Raw genomic sequence first — 20,977 nt, forward strand, 5'->3', positions numbered from 1 at the left:
TCTGGACTATTCTTAATTCTATGATATGATGCATACCAACGTGTTATTTTTATTATACATACCTAATTTTATTGTCTTTTTATTTTTATTATTTCTATACGAATGAATTAAGATACTTTATTTTTTTATGTACACATATATAGATAGAAACAATTGAGTTTAATTGAATTACTATTTGTTTTCTTCAAATAGCTATTACAACGTGCTTACATAGTATTATTACTTTGGTGGCTCTAAATAATTAAGAAAGTACTCTTACTGAACAACACTGATATTCATTTTCAGATTATACAATCCATCATACTGTTAATATTTCTACATAAGTATCATAAATTCAAAGAAAATTTAAATGATGAAGCCTGTCTGAACAATTGTGCTCCATTGGAAGACCTGTCCAATGGAGTACAATTGTTCAGAACTCTTTATACATCTGTCGTCGAGTGGTTATAGATATTTAAAAAAAGATATGCTAGATTTGTTTCCTTATATCCCACCTATTTACCACTGTTTTTATAAACATCTCCCCACACAAAGCCACACTCGACAGTCAGAACAAAGTTGCTATATTTTAATTTTTTTTATGTGCTTCATTTTCGTTGGGAAAATTTTCATAATAATAGAGAATCATGTCCATTTTATTTTATTTTATTTGTACTTTTGATATTAATAAAGCCTTTGTGTAACTTATTTTTTGTCTATTTATTTAAATTGATTCATATGCTATCAAAATAAATTAAATGTTAGCAGCGAAAATATCCCTGGATTTTACAAAAGTCTTTCAACGGTCTAATTATCTCAGAATCAGGATCGATGGACTTGATCCATTAATATTCTGACCCACCCATATTGTAACAAAGATTGTACAATTGAGTAATAAGCTATTTTAAAATTATATATAAATGTAGCCGTTAGTTATCCGAACAAAGAATGTAAACGATACTTTGGACAAGAATGCCACACAAAATAAAAAGTACAAATATTTTCTGGACGAAAAAAAAGAGCACGGAAAAATATAAACGCACGGAAAATCCCAATGATAAAGAAATTGACCCTCTGTGAATGGTTCCTCTCGCGCTGAACTTCGGCCGGCTTAGATTGAATCTATTCGCAGCTACTGGCGCGTCATGCGGCATGCGGAATTGCAACACGTTTATTTTTCTAATACACGACGCATGGCACATAATACACAGTACACATTGTACGGCAAAATATTAAATTATATATTGGTGAGCAATTTAACCAGCTATAATTTTTGCTACTTCACTAAACCATTCTTTGTTTAAAGGAGTAATCTGTGCGCAGTAAGCACCTTTATTAACAGATACATAATAATAACATAAAGTAAGTATATAAGAGATGGACGAAATCAAAACAAAGCGATTCTACGCATAACGAATTCCCTACCACTGTAGATTTCAGATTTTTCGACGCTATGCTATTTTTGGAACGATGGCGATAGTAAAAATCCGATTTCCAATGGCTTAAATTACATATTATAATAATGTTTAAATAATGTGCCTGTATGTAAGATGTACAAAAATAATTTTAAATATCACTTTTCACAGGAAAAAAATATTTACATACAGCAACCTTGTCAACATTCCCTACAGGCAATCGCAGAACATCAAGGATCATATTTTGTAATACCTTTTGCAGTCCAAGGTCCATAAAAATGTTGTAGCGAAAAAACACATAGGTATTAAGTAGATATTTCATTTCATATCGACCTCGTCGGGGATCGAACCCGAGATCTCTGGAGTGTCAGATGGAGGTACCAACTACGAATAAAAATATTATCCAGTACTATTTTACAAACGACATAGTATTTTAAAAGGCAGTAATTAAATTTAAATCTCTTGTTTCCTTTGGTTGGTATTTACACCCACGTTAACTTGTTTTTAATTCTATTCAGTAATTTTTTAATCTATTATTAATTACACTTTGTAACAATTGAATTGCACGCTTGAATTAGGTACCTATTTATTTTATTGTAACAATTCTCGTACCAACTTCGAAATGCATTCACCTATATCCAAAATACATGGGTATGGAAATAATTTCGAAAAAATATTTGATATTTTCAATACAAACTCTGTAAATGCATTAAAATGTAATCTCACTCGTTTTTTAGAAAAGGAATGAAATTATTAAAAAATATATTACTAAATTTAACTTTGTTTTTTTTGGATACGTATTTTTGTTTATTTCTTTATATATGAATTATACATTTGTGGATTTATTGCCAAATTCCAACTTCATCCAACCAACTGATAAAATGAAGGTGTTATTTAAGTTTTCACATTGATCCAAAAAACGTATTATTTATAAAATTTTATTGCAGCATTATTTTTCGTTTTCATTATTAGCCTAGACCTAGCAAAATACTAGTCACTTTATGTTAAATTATTTTCAATTTTAATTTGCTATATTTATTTTTAGAACATAAGATTTTCTCACTTTAATTGTTAACTTTTATTCAGCTCTTTAACTTCACAAACATCAACAGATGAAAGAATTGAAGGAATATAAATGTTCAATATGGGCAGAATGGTGAATGTTACACAGTGTGTAAAGTGGCCACTTAAACCAGCCATTGACAGGTCATAAGCCCTGTAGATGCCTAGACTTCTATATTACCTTCTCTAAAATGTTCTTCATCTCTGTTGTAATATGTTAATGTTAACTTTTATTTGTCATCTTAGATTTGTATTATTCTTTTTCACTTTTTTTCAGTTTTAAAAAAAGTTTTTATAATGTAAAAATATATATATTTTTTTTTATAACGAAACATAATTTTTTTCAAATAATAGTTTTTTAATTTTGGTTTTAAAAGTGAGTTTACTGCAGTTAAATATGTCTATGTTATTGAAAAATAAATTATAATTACGCGTCAAGCGAAGAGTGTTTTAAAAAAATAATAATTGCAAATAATAAGAAATTGAGCCGGATTGAAGTACAGTAGAACTCCAATTATCTGAACTCCGACTATCCGAATCGCTTTCAGAAATTCAAAAAAATAAATTAAGACGGAAACGTACTGCGATTCGCAAAATAATTATTCTGTCTACGCGCGCTATTGTCCTCCCCTCAGCGCTTAACATGTAAAAGTGTTGCGTTTTCATTTAAAGCTCTTAAAGCTCATTTTCTTTAAAAAATATATTTTTCTTCCATTTTCAACATACATACGTACATTTCTATTGAGTAAAATAGACCCTTTTTCGGAAAAAAAAAACAAATTATCCGAAAGGGGTTAAGGGGCAAATTATCCAATTGATTCGGATAGTTGGAGTTCTACTGTATTTATTATTACGTGACTTGTAGTGCAAATATTGATTACAACACATAAATTATTATCTCATATTACTCCGTTTCAATTAAAAATAAATAAATCACAACAATATTTTACGATTTTTGGCATAGTACCTATATTTCTGATAAATATGTGACAAAACATTGATTATAAAAAATAAATCGAGTGTTACGTAAAAAGAGCTTCCGGAGAAATGGCATTGGTTTTAATGATCATTGAATTAATATATTATTATTTAGTTTTTAAATGTTAGATTTTTTACACTAATTAGGATGCGAAATATATGAATGCGACAAAAATACATAATATTAACAAATCTAGTACTAATTATTATACTTACTCGTCTATTCAGAGACTATAGAAAATTGATTGAAAATTGCAATGATCCGTATAATACTAAAATTTAACGAAAGGCTTAATATATTAAGTAGAATAAGAGTTATTGGGTCATTCAGACATTTTGTGTTCCGAGTTCCGTAATTGTTTTGTTGGTTTAGTTTTTATAATTTTTTCATTTGTATTTGTTTATTTTAATATAGTATATCAATTCGCAATTTACAAATATACAAAGATACAAAACGAAATGAAAAGCAAATGAATAAATATAGTATTTTTGTTAAATTTTAATATTAGGTATATTATAATAGTGAAAATAAATATAAGGTTGGCGGCTGAGAAAATTATTTTTTTACTAAAGGTTGTAAAAATCTTTAAAATAAACATAATATATTTTTAAATAAAAAAATAACAGTGACGCAAAATAATACTTAGGTAAAGACAATTTACAGTTGGTGATGGATAATACATCCTAAACAATGCGCAAGTATGTGAGAATTAGTTTATCTCTGCTTTCGTTCTTTCTATTCTCTTTTAAAATTATTATTATTAATACATTTTTATAAATAAATACAGCACTTTTGTATATTACGGGTACACATATGGGTGTATTAGCACAATATAGGGTCAAAGCTCGGGAGAGACTTATTATTTATATTTTAGTGTCATTTACTGTGTCCTGATTGTAAGGTCAAGGATTTTTATTCTGAATATAATATCGTATATATTATTATGACAGTAAAGCTTGCTACTACATATTATTACGTATACAACTGATAAGAATGAAAATGTTTTATTCAATTTGTGTGCAACCTAACTCAATCTAAATAATCATTGAAAATGCAAACACGCGCAATTTTTTTTCAATGCTATTTATTACTTTAATGAATACGGTAGTCACGAATAAAAACGGAAAAATAAAAGCAATTTAAATAACGATTGCATTTTTGTGATGTTTTTAAAAGTATCTAGAGCGAGTGACCCATATTTTTCTAAACGGTATGGAGTCAAAAGAAAAATTATTTCTGGAAAATGTGTCAAAAGTAGGGCACAAATCGGAACTGCGGTCGTTATTATGTTATTAAGAATAAAATCACAACGTTTTCATTTATTTAAGAATTTTAATAAACCGTTTTAGATATTAATAACTTTTTAAATTGTATTTTTTCACCTGTCCGGGCGGACAAAGTATTCAGTTCTGTGTTTAATATAAACCAGAATCCTGAATGAGTCCTTTCGACTCAATGGTTACTTTCAGGCTTTTACTCGATTTTATTTCCTGAAAAAGAAAATCGAGTAGAGATAATTGACGTCTCGTAGTGTAGTGGTTGGCGTGTTTACCTTCCAACAGTTTCGGATAACGGTTCGCGCTTTCATTATATGGATGGACACGAAAGATTTAATTTAGTAAAAGAATAGATTTAAAAAAAGCGCCGAATTTCGAGAAAATTTCCTAACATAGAAATTGTCACATTCTTCGGAGACATATTGCCAGGTGTCAATGATTTGTTTATCCAAAATAGATTCGGAATTATTTATTTCATTTATTCAAAGAAAACAATAGGTATTATAGAAACAAACAAAAAAAACAATATTTACAAATTGTACCAAATTATCGTCCAATTATAGTTTTATATGGAAAACTAAATACAATCTCAAAATAAAACCGTATTCGAGAAAAGCCCCCCCTTATAATTCAACTTGTAATAAATTAAATATTACAATAATAACGAAATGGAACATATTAAGAAAAATTATTTTTTTTGTTTACTCGGTATTAAAATCTTTTCGCCAGCGGATCAGCGTAACCACAGAGCAGCCTTTCCTCTTTTCTTCTTTCAAACAAGAAAAAATATAATACGAAATACAAAAAAACAAAATACGCAATTTTTTAAAATAGGTACAGTTAAATTTAATTATAATTATTATGTGCAATTGAGGTTCTAGCATTTTATTAATTAGAACCTTAATTGCGCATAATAATTAAATAAATAAATATATATCGACGTCAGAATTAAAAAAAAAAAAAAAGGATTTTTGGTAAAGATGCAATCTTATTATTATGTTTGGTTGAAATACCAACATTAAACAATTGTTGTAGCCCAGTTGTACGGTGAGGTATACGAATTTTAATTTTCAAAAGCAGTTGTTTTTTTTTCAATCCACAATTTCACGGTATATTTGAATTACTAATATATTCTTAACACATTGTTAAATATTGTAGTCATGGTGACAATGGTGAATACAGAGTACATTATTTTTCATATCATCCGTATTTACAATACACTAAAATCCTTCACTCAAGAGTTTTGCAAAATTCTATGCAAGTACGTAAATGTACTTATATAAGTGAATTATTTTGCTAAATGTTATTAAATATTTGTATACATCCACTTACCGACTTTTCTATGTCTACCAGTTTCGAGACGTACCCGTCTCTTCATCAGGACAATAATTAAACCAACATGCAAGACAACATACAAAACAAAACAACTATAGTGAAGGTGTATAGTGGGTTTTGCATATTGGTTTGCATGTTGGTTTAATTGCTGTCCTGACGAAGAGACGGATACGTCTCGAAACCGGTAGACATAGAAAAGTCGGTAAATGGGTATTTACAAATATTTAGTGAAATGTTTGACCACAAAGTTAATGGTTTAAATATTAATAAATTATTATATATTTTATTACGTATCGAGTGTAAATATTGTACTTAAGTTATTTCTAATTTCGTTTTTTTATTCCAAAGTTTGTAGTGGGAGTTACTAGGTTTTTTATAAAAAAGAAAATGAAAAAATATCATTGAAGAGCTACGAAAGACTAGATGCTGAAGAAAATTTTAGTATGATGCTTTTATCATAAAATTATTACGACTATCATATTACATTGCAAAATGTAAATATTGAACATGTTTGTCCGGGAAAGTCATTTCACACTTAATTTTAATTAATCGATTGAGTCTTTTAGGTAACATACATATAAAAAAAAAACAAGAATTTATTAATACCTAGTTTCTTCTGCCTCTCACGATGGCGCTATAATATTTTATATTAAACACAAATAGTCAAATCATTAGAGCGCTATTTCTGGAAATCTGCAAATAGTAAACAAGAAAAGACACAAAAAATGTTTTCAGCGTGAAAGTAATTTTATTTTCAGTATAAAAACGAAGCTTATAGTTACCAGCTTTGCTCGAGGCTTCAGTGTCTCCAGCTTCTTCGAGCTTCTTGTGCAGATGGAAATGTATGACTCCGAATGTATTGATGACTCCGAAGAGAATTCCATTGCAAAGAAAGGAACCGACAAGGACTAGCCAGGCTCTAAAGCCTCCATCAGGAGGCTGTCTATACTGCACTCCATTCGTATCTTCCTTAAGCCCATTTTCCACCACCTTGGGGCTCGTTAGTTCAGTTCCAGGATCCTCCCTAATTAAGTCCGAATTTTCCATCACCACAGGGATTCAAATTAAATCCTTTCTCTATCGTCCACCAATTGTCGTTTGTTCCTTTTGGAGCTTTTTAGTTTTATTTTTATTATAAAAAATTTAATTTCGAAAAAATATTTTAAAACAGGTAAACACTCGACGATGGTTCGGGTAGGTCCCTAGTCCCTAGAATACGTGAGTTTTACATAATTTTATTACTACTTTAAAAAATCACAAGCAGGTAACTATATAAGAACTTCTATCAAAGCACATTAATTTGATGAAATAAGCGTAATGTGTATTATGAGAAATAAGAATGGAATAATTATTTTTATGATGTAGCCGAGATCGCGGATCAAAAAATACAACAGTAACAGCACTACACGAATTACCGACCACCAGTTTTCTTGACTGGCGAAATGCGACTAAAAACTAAAACTACACACTAAACACTGAAGCATCACTAAAGCTTATCGCGTCTCTTCATTTCCCTCACGAGCTGACGTGTGGTTCAAATTGACTTTGTTATTCGTTCTTTGTTGGGTACTTAGACTTGATTGTTATTTGAGTGTTCGGTGCAAACGGTTTCATTAAAAATCATTAACTCGATGCCTCTTACTGATTAATTAGAAAAGAAAACAAAATAATAACCGTAATAGTGTCTACTGCACAAATATTAAATCAAATTTTAATAACTTTACAATCTCATGTTATGTCACGGAGTTCACATTTATCTAAAATTATAGCATTTTGAGTACGTTTATCGGAAACACAAATTACAATAACAAACGCACTTATATTATCATACATGCAGCGATGCATGTCCTTATGATACAGAGATGCATGTCACTTGTGCATCAATTAATAAATTTGATGTTCTTAAATCATGTCGCAGGAATCGATAAAGAATACTTTTTAATTGACAAAACAGTAAACATGCGATAATTTTTGTATTACATAAATGTAACAATAATAAATCGACAATAATATTAATTTGATAGCGAAAAAATTCAAATCGATCGGGAAAATTGACCCTAACCTTGAACTAAGCCCCACCAATCGGAAGATTTTTCTATCAGCTGATGTAACTTTATATACCAGTCACAAAAATGTTTTTTAAGTAGCTACTTGCAGTTTGAAAAAACATAATGATAATTTTAGATTGCTAATAAAATAATCGTAGGTAGGTTTTTACAAATTATATTTAAGCTGATTTCATCTTACCAGCAAAATCTCATTTCGACATTAATATTAAATAACATATATATAATTTGTACCCATCAAAAGTTCATAAAAAATCAGTATGATCCGAAAATGTGAAGCTTGAAAAAACGTATAATGTTTTATTGACATAACGACTAATTAAAAAAACTCAGATAAGTTAAATTTTAGCCCGACCAAAGCCCATCGAATTAAAAAAAAGCGATTTATAAGAGAAAAGATGTAAAAAAACCTGACATTCAAAAAATATGTATTTAGGGAACCTATACCTATTATTCTGCGTCCGGGTGGATAAACAATACAGTTCTGAGTGTAAAAGGAATTAGAGCCCTGAACAAGCGTTTTTGGCTCGGCGGCTACTCTCAGGTAAAAACTCTGAAAAATGAAATCGAGTGGAGAAAAGTCCTCGTTTGTAGTGGTTGGCGTGTTCACCTACCATTTTTGAGGTCCTGGGTTCGATTCCTCTGTCAGGATGGATACAAAACATTTCATTTTAAAGACGGTTCTACACTGCAATATTTCAATGTTCTTCTGTCACCTTATCCCCCATGTAACACAAATGATCTAGATTGCTTCAATTTTCAATTGGAATCAGTGGTGTAGTCCTAAATAAAAAATACCGGAGCGTACCGCCACACCTATGGTGAAGGAGGTATCATCAGCTCGTCATATATAATTTTGTGAATATTTTTTTACACCCTTGTTTCTATATATTATTATCTACCGTACATTCGACAAAAAAACTGTTTTGTAAGTACTTACGAGAATAAGAACTCTAATTATTAGGTACCTAGGTTTATAAATATCCTTTCGCGTTTATCACAAACGAAATTTCCTAGTCGTCTGCAGCCAATATTCAATATGCCGCATGTGCTGTGTTTCTGCATTCCCCACAAGATACAGATTTAAACAATGTTGTGAATTATTTTTATTAAGTACCTACCTAGATATAAAAAAATACTTACCCACAATCGCATAAACCTGCAATTCCTTCATGAAAAATTCATAATATTTTCTTCAGAGGATTCTTGGAATTTCTCTTCAACTTTGCATTTCTTAGAAAATTTTTTTTTATAGATTGTTTATGCTTTTCCCTAATCTTATGTTTAAGATATTTACAGGTATGAAAAATATAAAAACAAATTCGACCCCGTTAATAACTCAAATTCTCTAAATCTACTCTGATTTGCAAAAACATCACTAATAGATGCACAAATAATAATTATGAAAAATCAAAAAGTACGCTGATTATTTAAAAACAAATTAAATTCAAAATATATGTATATTCCTTTTTATTTTTTAATCAAGATACATTTTTCTGCAAAGATTACAATTTAAAAATTATGTCACTCTTAAAAACCATGCAACGCGACCAGACCTTTGACCTATGACCATCCAGTATGAAAGTTTTCAAAATACTAATTGTTTAATCATCAAATCTGTGTTTCGTAAAAACGTGTACTGAAAATAGGATGGCATGCAGAAAAAAATGTTACGAGAAAAAGTCAGTATTTTCAAGACAGTTTTTTCACAATTGGTAGGTCAATAAAACATAAACACTAAAAAGCAGTATGTAATCCAACCTTTTACCACTGGCAGAAATCTTTCAAAAGAAATACGAAATTAGGTGGTACCTAGTTCAACTTCTTCCGTTCCTGTTTTGAAGGATGGGATGACAACATGTGCAATATGCAAATGACACATGTTTAGACTTTTGCCGGTTATCGGTAATAAATACGTTTGTTATTATTTCGAATTGTTTAAAGAGACTTAGATATTTTTTTGGAACGTAATAGTTGTTCCTGACCAGAGCCGTAGCGCCGCTCCGTTCAGAGAAAAAGTGCCGGAGCGCCGCTCCGGTGCGTACCGGCATAACTACACCACTGATTGGAATGCCAATGAATTAGAAGTGCTGATAGGAAAATGATCATGAACCTATACACTTTTTAAATAATTACCTATCATTTATGAAAGCAGAATTCAAAATAAAATTATGCAAAAAAACATAACTCAAAAAATAAAAAGGAAAGATTTGTGAGATACCTACTTGTAACTGCTTTCCAACTTTTCATTTGTTTTACAAAATATACAATTTTCAAAGCATAAAGAATCAATTAATTATTTGAGTTTATTGTCTTTTTTGTTATCTATGTTGGCTTCATAAAAATTATTCAAATATAGATGGCGAACCAGGGTCATATTAAATACCAATGTATAATTCGTGGTTTCTTGACTTGTGAAATATTATAATAAATAATTAGAATATAAAATACAATTTCTTGTCTTATTTCAGGGGGATAAATAATTTAACAGCAAATAAGAAGTAAAAAAAATAGTATTATATTTACTAACCATATCCACAATATAATTACAGTAAACAAAAAAAACAATATTTACATAACAATTTATAACATCTCAAGCGATAAAAGAGATATGTATTTTTATAAATACTTTACAATTTTGTTTTGGGAAGTCCGGTATGAGTATAGCAGCTTTTTTAAATATAAATTAGTGTAAAACAATACACGTAAGTTGTCATACAGATGATAATGTTGTTATTGAATGCTTATTACACTGACGTATAATAAATAGACATGTTATTCCTATACTAGCTACATCTAAGATAGAGAAAATATTGCTATGCAAGTCGTTACAATACATACGACACTGGCTGGCAACTGTCAGTGTTATTATTTATGTACTTTACAATTTTGAAAATGCACTTGAAAATATAATTAATTATTTACTTATTCCACAGATTAAATCATATTTATGAATAACACAATAAATTTGTACTGTTTTTTACAGTTACAGTGTAATTAAAGCATTTCCATTTCTTTGTAGTGTCGAAAGTCGGTAAGAGAGTGAAGGCCAGAACGGCAACTATCCACAAATTGAAATGCCATCTGTTACGCGCTTCTCAAGTTGCATTTATTGTTGACGATCATTACACAGGGTTACATCAACCCTACTGATTGCTAACAATAAATGCTACTAGGGTTGTAAATTAAATTATACATCATTGATTTATCGCATATTCATGAGTCATACAAATACACGAGATTACATTATGCATGAAACAAAAAATGCTTTTATTCTATGGCTTTTGTGTTTTTGTAAATTAAAAAAAAACATGTTTACTAGATGTAATTAAATATTAACCACTTATTAAGTTTTCTATGTCTACCGGTTTCGAGACGTACCCGTCTCTTCATCAGGACACTAATGATGAACTTAATCCCTTTTTGGAAATTGGGATACAAAAAATGTTTTTACCTATACGCGCGGCAAAACTTAGACAATTAAATTAAAGCAAAATTTCTTGAAAATGTACAAAAATAGTATTACAAAATATTTAAATAAAAACAAACTGCTTTAAACGACGTCACTAGTTTATATGAATCGACCAATGATAAGAGAGTTGTGGAGATATCCGGTTTCCTTACCGTCAATGGACCAATCAGCAGAACTGACCGAGAAGAAGTAGAAGAGAACTTGAAACGTCACACGCGGAGTAGTTTCAGAAAAACAAAACTTTAAAAAATCATAGCCTAATACATAAAAATGTTCATTTTTTTTGCTTAGTTTAGTAGTCTATTAACAAAAAAAAACCACTGAACTTCCTCATTAAACAGGTTGGTTTATATTTTTGTACAAAAATTATGGTAAAGGTTTATATTGGGTTTTGCATTTTGGTTAAATTAGTGTCCTGACGAAGAGACAGGTACGTCTCGAAACCGGAAGACATAAAAGTCAGTAAGTGTTTATATACAAATATTTAATAACATTTAGTAAAATGTTTGACCATAAAGTTAATGCTTTAAATATTAATAATATTAAATAACATATTTTATCAGAATAATAAACTAAATACAATCAACTTCATATTTAATGTTAAACATCAGCTGGTTGGTTCGTTTGCGATAGTTTCTTGAAATTAAACGCAATCTGTTTAACTTTGGGAATTTTATCTTCTAAAGAACTCAAGATGTCTATTCTCTCAGGTTTGTCCTCTTCTAAATTAAGTAGCTTCATCACTAAATCTAGAATCATAAGAACAAAAAACTAATTAATATTTTGTAACTGAAAAAACATACTGCATAAAATAAATAAATTGGTAAATGGTACAAGATTATTTAGAAAAATGGCGGCTAGTAAAACACTTAATTGAATCGGCATTTGCTTCGTAACACTTCATTATATATATATATATACATATATATCAGTGGCGAGCGGTGACTTTTTTTATAGGTAAGCTTTAATTTTTTTCATAATTTGTCCTGCATGTACATACATACTGCACACATATAAGTAATCTCGCAAATGAGTGGAGGCGTATAAAAAAAAGTATATCCAGGTACACGGATTTTTTTTTTATGGTTTTGTGTAAAAACAACTTCATCTCTCCAGCTCCAGTTTCACCTGCTGGCAACAGAAGACGCAATACCTACTTAGTTTTAATCAAAATAATTTTAACCAACAACCCAACAAACAAAAAATAATTAATAACTTTGCGTAATATGTAGGTATATTCTCCATTATTTTAAGACAGAACATGTATGCAAAAGTTTAAAATAATAAAATATGTTAAAAAATAAGGATAATAAAATAAGTATATTCATAATTCCTTTTTGTTTGGCACTGATTAAAAACACCGTATATTTGTTTGTAATTTACATTTTATACTGCAATTATTTAGGTACTAATATAAAAGAAAGTAAACATTCTATTGTAAGACATCACTCCCATTATGTACACTAATTTTTTTTTTTCTTTTACTATATATTTTTTTTCTGAAAAATTAAAAAAAAAACAATAAGATTAGATTTAAATTAATTAATTTATGCCAAAATACATAATTTTAACTTTAAATATTACATTACATAACATAACCTAACCATAACATTCATTAGAAATATTCGCAATAATATTGCAACAAAAATGTCACGTGACCGTCGTGGCCGCCGCGTTGCGCTGCGCCGAGCCGTCAGCTTTGTTTCCTTTTAAACTGAGAATGAATAATGCAAGAAATTGACGACACCGAGCGAGGCGCCACTAGCTAAAACGCGCGGACTAAAAAACTGGCGTCATATGTCAATAGAATACTATCAAACGAAAATGGTCTTTAGGAAATAAAGCTCGAAATGCTACTCTCCAAATAGAGAAGCATGAAATAATATCTGTAATCTGCAAGTGAACTTAGCAAGGAAAATATACGCACTGGGTTTTTGAATGTTAAAATACAGTATACATTTGTATTGAAAAATAAGCTGCAATAATCGGAACCGGGCAATGCGCTGGGTCCGCATTTAGCAGCTTATATTTATTTTTTGAGGAAGATATAAACAGTGACTTTAATTTATAATAAATACAGATTATTTTATTTATTCTCCTATAATTAAAACTACTATAAAACATTATTATTGGTAGTGAAATATAATGGTAAGCTGCGAATAATCGATTATACGGACGGTTCGCCCCTGATATATATATATATATATCATTATAAAATACTACACTAAAATCTGTCTAAAAGGGCCAATGTCGTAAATCACAACATTACGGCAGAGTAACTTTACAGCTATTTTGTGGCATTATAATGAACTGTTTTAGATGTTTGAAACTATTTTCAATAAAAAAACACTACCAACATATCTACGTGTATATAACATTTTTGAATATGTGTATTTTTTAATTTACATCAACCCTCTACAAAATGTTGGCAAGAAAAAATTAAACCCAACATTGGCCCTTTTAGACCCAAGACACATAAATAATCAAAATATTATTTATTTATTTATTTTTAACGGACTTAGTCCATTCAAAAAATGGCAAACACAAATCTTTATAATACATACAGGCACAATAGAAATAAAATACAAATCTTTTTCTTCTTCCAAGTTGGTCCCTCAATGCCGAGGATTGTGACCACCATGAACACTTCTGATTAGTCTGTTCCACTCCAGTCTGTCCTCAGCCCAACGAACCGACACATCAAATTTTAGCCCCGTAGCCTCCTTTATTTATTCAATCCATCTATATGGGATTCTACCCTGGCTTCTCCTAACTTCAACTCGGCCAGACATTATTGCCTTTTCTAGATTGTCAAAGAAAGACAGTATCGTCCTCAGACACACCAGTGACAGAGGAGTTGTAATATGGAGCTCTTCCAGAATCGATGCATTCGTCCTTTTGGCTGTCCAAGGCACACGCAGCAGCCTTCTCAAACACCACATCTCGAATACATCGATCCTCTTCCTCTCGTAGGCACGCATTATCCATGTTTCAGCCCCATATAGGAAAACGGAGAATACCAGGGCTTCCATCAACCGCTTTTTTGTGTTTATTGATATATCTTGATCTCGCCAAATCTTCTCCAAACAAAATACAAATAAAGAAAATTAAAGCTAGGACAAAAATTAAATAATAATTACTACCTCAAGACAAGATCTGGTCTATCTTAGTGAGTGTTTACATCTAGAAAGACTTGCACCAAAAAAGTCCAGGTCTTGTCTCGAGTTTACAATGCGACACAATCGGGACATTGCGCATTGGTGCATGCAAGCCATAGTTATGAATATGAACATTGATTTGTTTGATGCATACATGAGGTGGACACTTCGTAATAATATATTTGAATGTTAAAAACAGATTATTGAAAAGTAAATTGTTACTAAGTATTTCATTACCACATTTTTAAAAAAAATGTTTTTACAAAATGTTATGAGTAGGTAACCGACGAAAACAAATACATAATTGTCATTACTAAGGATGAAAGGATTATTTTTAACTCTTAAACACCTACGTAAGATTTCGGTCATTCCGTCACCTATATATTGAGATGTACATTTTTTGGCTGTGTTTATTTTAATATTCATGTTTTTAAATCAGCGTCAAATTCAATAATCGTGCATTTACTTTTTTTCCTCTTTATTTGGGCCTTCTACCAAAACAATAATGTCGGCCAAAAACTAGTTACATAAATTTACTAAATAAAATAAACATAATAACACAAGCAAAAAAGAATAACAATATGAACCTAAACATTAGACAACAAATATAAATACCAGTATTTAATTTATTATAGAAAATAAAAGACGAGTGATATTTTAATCCACAAATTTGGAATATTCAGTGACCTGTATTTAAAAATAGTCATATTTTGCTTAATGAAACACGAGATACAGCACTGATTCCAGAGGTATTTTTAGCACAGTCTTTTAAGAGTAAATCATTATCAAAGATGGTTCACAACAAGATCTAACGTCCAAAATGGAATGTAAGTACATACCTTGAAATGAGGACAGCTCTTGTCTCTGTTCCTCAGTTAGATGTGGTTTGAGGAATCCCAGAATGGTGGCGACATGGCGACCAGACGCATGCAACATTGTCTGTGTGGTGATTGTGAAGATGGCCAACACAGCGAGGTGAAGTACAAGGGCCGCATCATTACACGACTCTAGTTGTTCGAGGAGACCGTGTTTATGGGACAAAATGAGGGACCTTGAATTCAAAATATGCTAACATTATTAACAATATAATATCCTTTTAAATAAATATGTATTCATTTTAATGGCCACCGAATTAATTTATCCAGGTATATCACAAAAAAAAGATCTTTTAAAAAAAAAGGGTAAGTACATAGAATTATAATATACCAGAAGGCGCGTAGAACTAAGTTTGCATACATCGCACTGAGTCCAAAAGTTTCCCAATTACCCCCCCGCGCCTAAATGACATCTTGCTTGCGGGCATGCGTAAAGTGGCTGCATAATGTTGCCAGACCGCGAACAATATATTATCATAACACAAATATAAGATAATTATGTGTTATGTTATGTTTTATCACAAAAAATATTTTACTGACTGGACTATAAAAAAAAGAAGTACTTTTATTAGGCAAATGTAAAAAAAATAAAAAATTAAGTAATCATATAGCAATTAAGTAAATTAATACCGTTTAATATTATATTAATGCTTATTAATAGAGAGCCGGGTAAAAAATTCGAAAACCCTGGCAAAAAAATAATGACAATATGTTGTAAAAACATCGTCGCCTTAATTTGAATACAACACAGGTAATTTTTTTCAGTATCTTTTTTTCTGTATTTGAGATTATGATCACTGTCATTTGAACAAATAAATAGTTGAAAGAAAAGAGATAAAACACATTTTTTTAATAACGTGTATCTCAAATAAGTATCTCATTAGAATACCGTGCAAGTCAGTAGGTGGTCAGTAGTACTGTATTTTACATTTGTTTGCATAGAACACTTAAAAATCGTACCTACCGGAAAAATAAAAAAAATATATATAAAAAAACCACTAAAGTTTACTAAATAACAAATTTATAAAGTTTTTATTATCTCTTGTAAAGTTATCATTTAGTGACTAATATTTTATTCAAATTAAGGCGACGACATGTATAATAATTACTAAATATATTTTTCATTTTTATTAGAATGAACATATTTTAAAAATAGTATTACTGTGCAAATAAACAAATTTAAACTAATAAATACATAAATAAACATACTTGTCCTTCTTTTTGTCTATCTTTTTCATGACCATACTACAACCCTCGAGGCAGTTTTCTGCGCATTGTAAGAATTCATCAACACTGGCTCCAATCAGGCTTTTATTGAGCGCTATCAGTACACCCTTGTAATCATCAGATACATCATTTATCAACTTGTTCCTCTGATCCGTGGACAAAGCTTCCTCAGACACTTGTAACCCGCACTCATTAGCGACGTATTTAAAGAACTCTGAAGCTATGTCCGTGCCTTGAGTTTTAAGTAAATATTTTACAAATTGAGGTTGTTGATCAGCTGGTAAAGTTTTGAGTCCCTTCTCATAGTGCTTAATATCATTAATGAGTGTGTTAAGTTTATCTTGTAATGAAGAATGAGTTTGTCGTCTAATCTGAGAAGTATTCTCAACGGTGCTTTCGAATATTTTTTGCGCTTCAGTTGCACCTGCCTTATTTACAAACCTGAAATCAGAAAATAAAATATACAGCAATCTTTAAAGTACTGATAATTTATTATTTTTATGTCACAATTATTTACATAATTAAAATTTTTCAATCTGTATAACCAATGATTTTGAAGATGTTAATAAATCAACTAAATTTTAAGTTTAACTAATTTTTTTTTAATAAATCCTATTTTTATCATTTAGGGAAATGCAGTTTCTTAGCAAAGAGTTGTAGCTCAGTAGAAGTGGAGCTGCATATATCCATAATCTGCAAGCAGTAGTAAAATAATTGTTTAGAAATAGGGCAAAAAATTAAGCTTACAGATGAAGATGCTCAGCAATAAATGTTCCCAAGTACTCAATCCCATCTTCTTCGAGTGCCGGGCTGATACATTTCTTGATCTCCTTTATTGAGAGCAATTCCAGAGTAGATGGATTAGTTTTCTTGGTGTTTACGGCGGGTCCTTCATCAGAATCAGAATCCTGAGCTGTTTGTTTGGACCTCTGGTGCTTCTTGACAGATTTGGTCTTGGTCTCTCTACCCTGAGTTCCCCCTCCGCCCTTGCCTCCGGCTGCTTTTCTTCGCCGCTCGTCCCTCCGCTCGGCCTTCATATCCACGTGAGTAGGATGATCGTCCATAGCCTTAGAAGATGACAGTTGTTTATCTGTAAACAGCCTTTGAAAAGCCCCTGATTCCACAAAGTCTTTGGCCTTGCTGTTTACCACTGTATAGCAAGGAACTGTGATTTTCTCAACATAGTGAGTACTAATTACTGGAAAAGAAGATTAATTTAAAATAAAGTACCTATTTTAGACCATATTTATTAAAGTTGGAATGATCAAGTGGGACATTACATATATCATGTACAAATATGAACAGATATAACAGTATGACATCAGATCCTTCCCACCTACTTTGTTAGAAATATTTAAACCTATGAAATAATTCTCACACCGTACCTAAATCTCATTTGAGTACTGGAATCAGTGTATAAATTCATAAAAATAAATAAACATATAATCAGTGAACGTTAATGTTAACTACTAAAAGCGTGTGCAATGGTTTTGTATTTTTGTGCTACGGTAAGTGGTTACATACAATAATTATTTATTTACTTTTTATTTAGATTACTTTAGCTATGTTACTCTACAATGTCTTAATATTACTAATAAAATTATGTATAAAAAAAAAATACCTGAAGAACCAAACACAAGTAATGACTTCTGCAACTGTGGAGTTAATGCCTTAGCTATCAAATTTTCAATATCTTTTTCACCAATCACAGTTGGCAATACAGAAGATATATCTACAAAGCTCTTAGTTATGTTGCATTCTTCAATGGCAGTAGAAACTTGCTCTATTATTTGGTTTCCAATAGCGCAAGTCTTGAGGAAGCTCATATCTTCATTGGGAAGAGTGCGTTTGATAAATGTTTTGGGGTCGGAGATTCCCATTCGCACAAGAGAATCATAGTCCAAGTAACCACTCTGTTTGTATGAGTTAACTACCCATTCTGTCTGAGATTTACTGTACACATGGGGAATGTACTGAGAGCTAGTTTGTTTACCAGTCACCGCTCCCGCCGAAGATACTTCTCTCATTAATGTGAAGAAAAGTCTTTCCGATATATCGCACTGGTTGATAATGGCAGCAACAGGGGTCGGTTTCGATAGCGCCGCGAGGGCACCGCGGATTTTAGCCTTAGACCTGGCAACGAAGGCTTCGGTAAAGAATATTCTCGAATCCAAAGGATCTTGTTTGGCGTGAATTAGTTTTCCGAGTTGTTTTTCGAGAACAGAGTGCAACAGAAAATCAGCGGGCAAATCATAAAACAAGGTTAACTCGCTAACATTGATCTGTCCATTTTGAATCAACTTTTCATTGATTTCCCGGGCAATTCTCGTAATATAATTTTCATCTAATAATTGTCCTAACACCATACGAATACTCTTATTTGTTTGACAAACATCTCCCACCCGAGCAGCAACTTGAGAGAACTCTATATTCAACTCCTTAGCTAAGTCAACAAGGTTGACTCTTCCACCTCGTACGTAAAGTTCATCTTTTATTTCTCTGCAGACTTGTTGAGGTGTCAGATATTCCTTACCATCATTAGTGAATATAACTTCCAGTAAATTCAATTCAATTAATTTCGTGACGATTTCGATGCAATTTCTATCGGAGAGTCTGGAAAAATTGCAATTATGTAGTAACCAAACGTTGAAAACATACGGATTTTCTTATAATTTATAAAAACATACCTCTGCAAAGTTGAGCTAAGTTGAGCTTTTTGGAAATCAGCAGCTAATCTTTTGACTTCTTCCCAATCTGCGGCCATTGTAATATTCTAATAATATTATTTAGCGATATATTAATTATTAGAGGGTTTACGAACCCTTTTTTACTCTTTCCAGATGCCGGATTATTATTTGATTATTTGTTCCGATGTGTCAATTTGATTTTGATATGATATTGAAGAGTTGTAATATTTAAAAATAATGGGATGAGAATTTAATAATCTTAGGTTTTTTACTTTTATAAAACTGCCAACACTGATACACTGTTTTTCCTTTATTGGGACCTTTTAACCCTTTTGCCAAAACAAAATAACATCGTGTATAGATAGTAATCGAAATCTGAATCAACTGCTGCTACTATGCTCGGTCACAAGCATTTATACATGTTGTAGTAGTCAACATGTTTGCTTACAAAAAATGAGATTTCGAGTTAGAATTCAAACAAGGTTAACTAATAAAATATAAATTATTTTTTTTGTTCAATACACCCAATTTTCTTTTAGCTCAATTACATCATTTTTACGTCCCAACTTATTAGAAAATTCCTTTTTAAGCGGGACTCTTTTATATTAAAATCAATGCATTTATAAATATTATGACATATATTAATATAGTAAATACATGTTAAAAATAAATATTTGTCAAAAAATACAATACAGATAAGATATTTAATAATGCATGGGGTGGTATTCTGAATCTTCTCTACCCCCTAGAGAGTGATTAATTTAGGGATTTTTGTTTTTTGCATGCGTTTACATCTGCTTTATATATGGCCACACTGATGATTAAACGTCAAATAAATATGAACACGTAAAATCAAACATACGACTTTTCATGTAAAACATTAATTCGATTCTAAGCATACCCAAAAAACATTTAATGATGTTGAATTGACCAAACCGTATTTATTTTTAAACAATTTTATACATCATTCGACGTTTAGTCATTATACTATTTATTCTATGGTCGTAGCATAAAAAAAATATCCTAATATTTACCACTCTCAAGGGGGTAGAAAAAATTAAAAATACCTCCCATAGTGTAGCAAAGTTAAAATTATGTATATAATTTTTTTTTATATTTATTCCTTAAGTAATTTAATAAATCAATGTATAATGTGTATTTACGCTGTGAAATTTTATATTCTCTGGACTAAGAGAACGTTTTATAGAATTATTAAAATATAAGTACGCTATATGAAACGCGTTAAAAAAGCGTTTTCAGCGGCCGCGAGAATGTTCAAATTAGCCTTTTTAGATTCAAGCCAGAGATTTAAAAAATAATTGAATGGCATACGCGACATTCCTTTTAGGCAGTGTTAGTACAAGCAAAAATAAAGGCTTGGTTTTTTGGGACTCTCAGCTTATATTTAATAAAAATAGGGTTTTCATTATTGTGAGCTATATGTT

The 20,977-nt window shown here is 30.7% G+C and overlaps 2 protein-coding genes across 4 annotated transcripts in view; both read right to left on the reverse strand.

Annotated features, from left to right (window-relative positions):
• LOC148276954 (monocarboxylate transporter 10-like) overlaps positions 1-8,014 on the reverse strand; it is a 31,063-nt gene extending 23,049 nt beyond the window's left edge. For 2 of the 3 annotated variants that reach the window (XM_088233541.1, XM_088233540.1), the window contains exon 1: positions 6,830-8,014. In XM_088233541.1, the coding sequence (XP_088089667.1) occupies positions 6,830-7,094 (265 nt within the window). In that variant the 5' untranslated portion in view covers positions 7,095-8,014. Of the gene's footprint in view, positions 1-6,653; positions 6,730-6,829 lie in introns of those variants that run through there. The other variant, XM_088233542.1, reaches the window with a different exon arrangement.
• A 2,596-nt stretch (positions 8,015-10,610) lies between these two features.
• LOC148276955 (E3 UFM1-protein ligase 1 homolog) lies at positions 10,611-19,743 on the reverse strand. Its single transcript, XM_088233556.1, has 6 exons — positions 19,533-19,743; positions 18,467-19,458; positions 17,593-18,043; positions 16,828-17,286; positions 15,583-15,794; positions 10,611-12,334 (listed from the first exon to the last, which is right to left on the reverse strand). The coding sequence occupies exons 1-6, from the start codon at positions 19,607-19,609 to the stop codon at positions 12,186-12,188; spliced, it is 2,340 nt and encodes a 779-aa protein (XP_088089682.1). The 5' UTR covers positions 19,610-19,743; the 3' UTR covers positions 10,611-12,185.
• Between the last annotated feature and the right edge of the window lie 1,234 nt (positions 19,744-20,977).

The sequence above is a fragment of the Micrasema longulum genome, unplaced genomic scaffold (assembly GCF_059751315.1).
Source record: "Micrasema longulum isolate JH-2025_06_02 unplaced genomic scaffold, ASM5975131v1 h1tg001119l, whole genome shotgun sequence".
Taxonomy (NCBI): domain Eukaryota; kingdom Metazoa; phylum Arthropoda; class Insecta; order Trichoptera; family Brachycentridae; genus Micrasema; species Micrasema longulum.